This window comes from Mesitornis unicolor, unplaced genomic scaffold (assembly GCF_000695765.1).
Source record: "Mesitornis unicolor isolate BGI_N332 unplaced genomic scaffold, ASM69576v1 scaffold37400, whole genome shotgun sequence".
In the NCBI taxonomy this organism is placed as follows: domain Eukaryota; kingdom Metazoa; phylum Chordata; class Aves; order Mesitornithiformes; family Mesitornithidae; genus Mesitornis; species Mesitornis unicolor.
Window position 1 is genome coordinate 19,093 of NW_010156968.1, and position 3,484 is coordinate 22,576.

The following is a 3,484-nucleotide window of genomic DNA, read 5'->3' on the forward strand; positions in this document are numbered from 1 at the left end:
CAGATGCTGAGCTCCACGAGGTGCTAGAGCAGTGCCACCTGCAGGATGCAATTACTCAGATGGGTGAGTCTGAACCCAGCAAGAAGCAGGTGTTGAGCCCTGGTACTGGGAGAGGGAAGAAAGCTTCCACTCAGTCACATTGCTCAGGAAAAGGGGCCAGGTGGATGCAGCAGGGAGTTGTTTAGGTGAGGCCCCACTAGGACCAGGGTGGAAAGAGGTCAGTGTGACCCGGTGGCATTCCCTGAGAGAATAAGTGACTGGATTGGGTGGCAGGATCTTACTGATGAGACCAGGCCTCAGTGGATGTTAGAGCAGAGCCTGAGAGATAACACAGCCCCTAGTTCTGGGGGGACGTGGCATCTCTGTGCCAGATGTTGCTTGTGTCCGAGCGTGAAGGCCTGAGCTGGAGCAGGATTGAGATTTTAAGTGATACTGGGAAAACCTCAGACTGGGGAAGCCATTTGGGGCCCTGTGCAGAGCCTGATGAGGTGACTGCTGAGCTTGATCCCTGCAGGTGGATTGGACAGCGAGCTGGGAGAGAGGGGAAAGAGGCTGTCCGTGGGACAGAGGCAGCTGGTGTGTCTGGCAAGAGCCCTCCTGACGCAGGCCAAGGTGAGTGCCCTGCCTCCATCAGAGCAAGGGGAAGGGCGAGCTGCTGATGGCTGTATGGGGACAACAGGGGAGAGTGCTCCAGAGTTGGGGGTGTGAAAGGAACAGATGTCCCATGCTACCTTCTTGGGCTGTCAGTAGGCGGGGACTGGGGTCTCCCCTGTGGTGACTGGGAGATCCTTTCACTCTCTGTCCCTGCCAGGTGCTGTGCATTGATGAGGCCACAGCCAGCGTAGATCAGAAGACAGACCAGCTGCTGCAGCAGACCATCCGCCGGCGCTTTGCTGACAGAACTGTTCTGACAATTGCTCACAGGTATGGAGGAAGCAGCACTCTGTAGGTAAACTCATCCTATCGCTCACAGGAAGTGGTGCCTGGACCTTGAGCTGAGCAGGGAGGTTTCTGTGATGAGGCTTTTCAAGTGCAAAGGGCTGGACCTTGCCTGTTTGCTGCTTCTGCTTTATTAGCTGCTGTGTGCTGGTAACAACAGAATGTGAAAATGTTGTACCCAGAAACTGGGGTGGCAGCAAAGAGCTAAACACCACATAGTATGGCAGGTGGCTCTCCTGGGCACTGCCTACTGGGACTGAGTGAGTGAATCAGACCTTGTGGTTCTGCCAAACAGGGCAAGGAGCCATTGAGAACAGAAAGGAGCAGTGTGGAGACCCAAGAGGAGCAGGTATCTCTGGCTCAGTAGAGGGCACTGCAGGACAGCCGGCAGCCCAGGGCTGCAGCCAGCTCCTGACCAGGGGAGGCAGAATGCTGAGTAGTTTTGTTTTCCAAAACCCCGAGCTTTGGTGCCAGCCTGAACCCGATGCCACCAAGCTAGACGCCGCCCATGCGGGATAGGGCAAAAGTGCTTGCCCCACAGCTGAGAGATTCAATATAAGAGTAGGGATTGTAGGCAGAATGAAGAGGGCAAAACATGAATACTGTGGATACTGAGTAGGGATGGATCAGCATTAGGCAGTGCTCTCTGCCCAGGGTTTTCCCACTCTTGCCAAGTGGAGGAGAATTTGGAGGAGGGTTATGCAGTTGTATGGAGGGTGTATTGGCAGGTGTCAGGAGGAGGGGACTCTTATCTGTTGTGCCCAGCGACAGGAAAAGGGGCAATGGTCACAAACTGGGATGTAGGAGGTTCAACTTAAACATAAGGGAAAACTTCTTTACTGTGAGGGTACCAGAGCACTGGACCAGGCTGCCCAGAGAGGTTGTGGAGTCTCCTTCTCTGGAGACATTCAAAACCTGCCTGGACGTGTTCCTGTGTGATCTTCTCTGGGTGATCCTGCTCTAGCAGGGGGTTGGACTTGATGATCTTCAGAGGTGCCTTCCAACCCCTACCATGCTGTGTTTTCAAAGCACAAATGTTAACAGAAAAATAAAAATCAAATGAACAGGTGGCAGGGGCTGGTGTCCTGCTGCACAGAAGTGGGAGTGATGGATGATAGATTGGGCTGAGCCTTGCAAGTGAATCAAGTAGGTCTTGCTAAATACATCAGATGGGAGGCAGCAGGGGTGTGAAGGGAACGTGGTCCCTACACTAGAGAAATTATGCAGAAATTAGAAAGGTAAGGGCGCCGCGGGCTGAGGTGTGTGTTCGGTTTAGGGGGGAAGCTACCTCTGATAGAGGAGCAATTAGAGAGGAAAGGAGAGGGAGGAGTGACAGAAGGCAAGGCAGCAAGACTGAGTTGAACATGGCCCTAGCCTCACTTCCACTGGGTTGAAGGGAGATTGGAGAGAGCAGTAAGGAGAGGGGGGATGGTGACAGGGTTGTTTTGTACCTGTTCTTCCATGCTGTTCAGCTTGGAATGGGATGGATGAAATCTAGGACAGGAAGTGACTCCATACTTGTTCCTTGCCCTTTCAGGTCACTTCCAGTGCTGCAGCCTGGCACTCTTTTGGGGAGGAATGTGTAACCAGAGTCCTGAACCCCATAATGCTTTTACCTGCTCAAATTCTGTGCTGTGGCTTCCTTGTGACTTGCAGCTTTGTAGGGCTGTAGTTTCTCACCAAACAGTTGCACGACTGTGCAAAGGCAGTCCTGCTGCCCTGTCTTCCCTCCCTAGAGACAGAGGTTGCTGCCCTGCTAGCAGTCTGGGCAGAACTGGGCACATACATATGCTGTGGGTGTTGTGGTTGGCAGTCTGGCAACTACAAATCCACTGGTGGTGGCAGTATAAGTAAAAATGCCAGACTGCTGGGGAATGGCAGCTGCTGCACAAGGCCATTTCTGCTGCCTGCAGGAAGTGGCAGGTGACAAAATGTAGGGGCAAACAGATGCAGCTCAATAACTCTCCTGTGGGAACAGAAACATCTTGTGCAACCCCAGAATCAGGTGTGCCCTGAGCTCTCCCTCCACAGAGGTTCCCTTTGCTCTTCTGGTACCCTGCCATGCCCAGCAACTGGAGGCATCATTGTGCTCTCATAAGAGGTGGTGCATTTCAGCAGTGTGCAGGGCCTCTCTGGGGAGCTGGACCGCAGTGTGTCTCTTGAGTGCACAGGTTGAAGCTCTGCACATTCTGATGCTGGGCATGCCTTGGGCTACTCCTTGACAGCAGGAGAAGCAGTATCCAGAGTTTCTCCTCAGATCCACCAACGCATGTCCTGGCGTTTGCTATCCACAGGCTGAACACCATCTTGGACTCAGACCGTGTGCTGGTGATGCAAGCTGGGAGAGTGGCAGAGCTGGATTCACCCACCCACCTAAGCCAGAAAGATGGCTCCTTGTTTCAGCGCCTCCTGCACAGCGGGCAGCAGTGATCACCCTCCTGGCCTGAGCCCACGCAGCTCTCCTGGTGCTGTGGCTGGCTTTCTTCTCACCTCAGTTGCCAATGCTGCCCCTGCAGGGCCAGAAGCTGCTGAGGTGAGGGGGGCA

The 3,484-nt window shown here is 53.9% G+C and overlaps 1 protein-coding gene across 1 annotated transcript in view; it reads left to right on the forward strand.

Moving 5' to 3' along the window:
- Window positions 1-3,369, forward strand: part of ABCC10 (ATP-binding cassette, sub-family C (CFTR/MRP), member 10) — a 15,988-nt gene extending 12,619 nt beyond the window's left edge. Inside the window, exons 19-22 of the mRNA XM_010195045.1 lie at window positions 1-63; window positions 515-612; window positions 812-924; window positions 3,234-3,369. Of these exons, the coding sequence (XP_010193347.1) occupies window positions 1-63; window positions 515-612; window positions 812-924; window positions 3,234-3,369 (410 nt within the window). The remainder of the gene's footprint in view (window positions 64-514; window positions 613-811; window positions 925-3,233) is intronic.
- The last annotated feature ends 115 nt before the right edge of the window (window positions 3,370-3,484 follow it).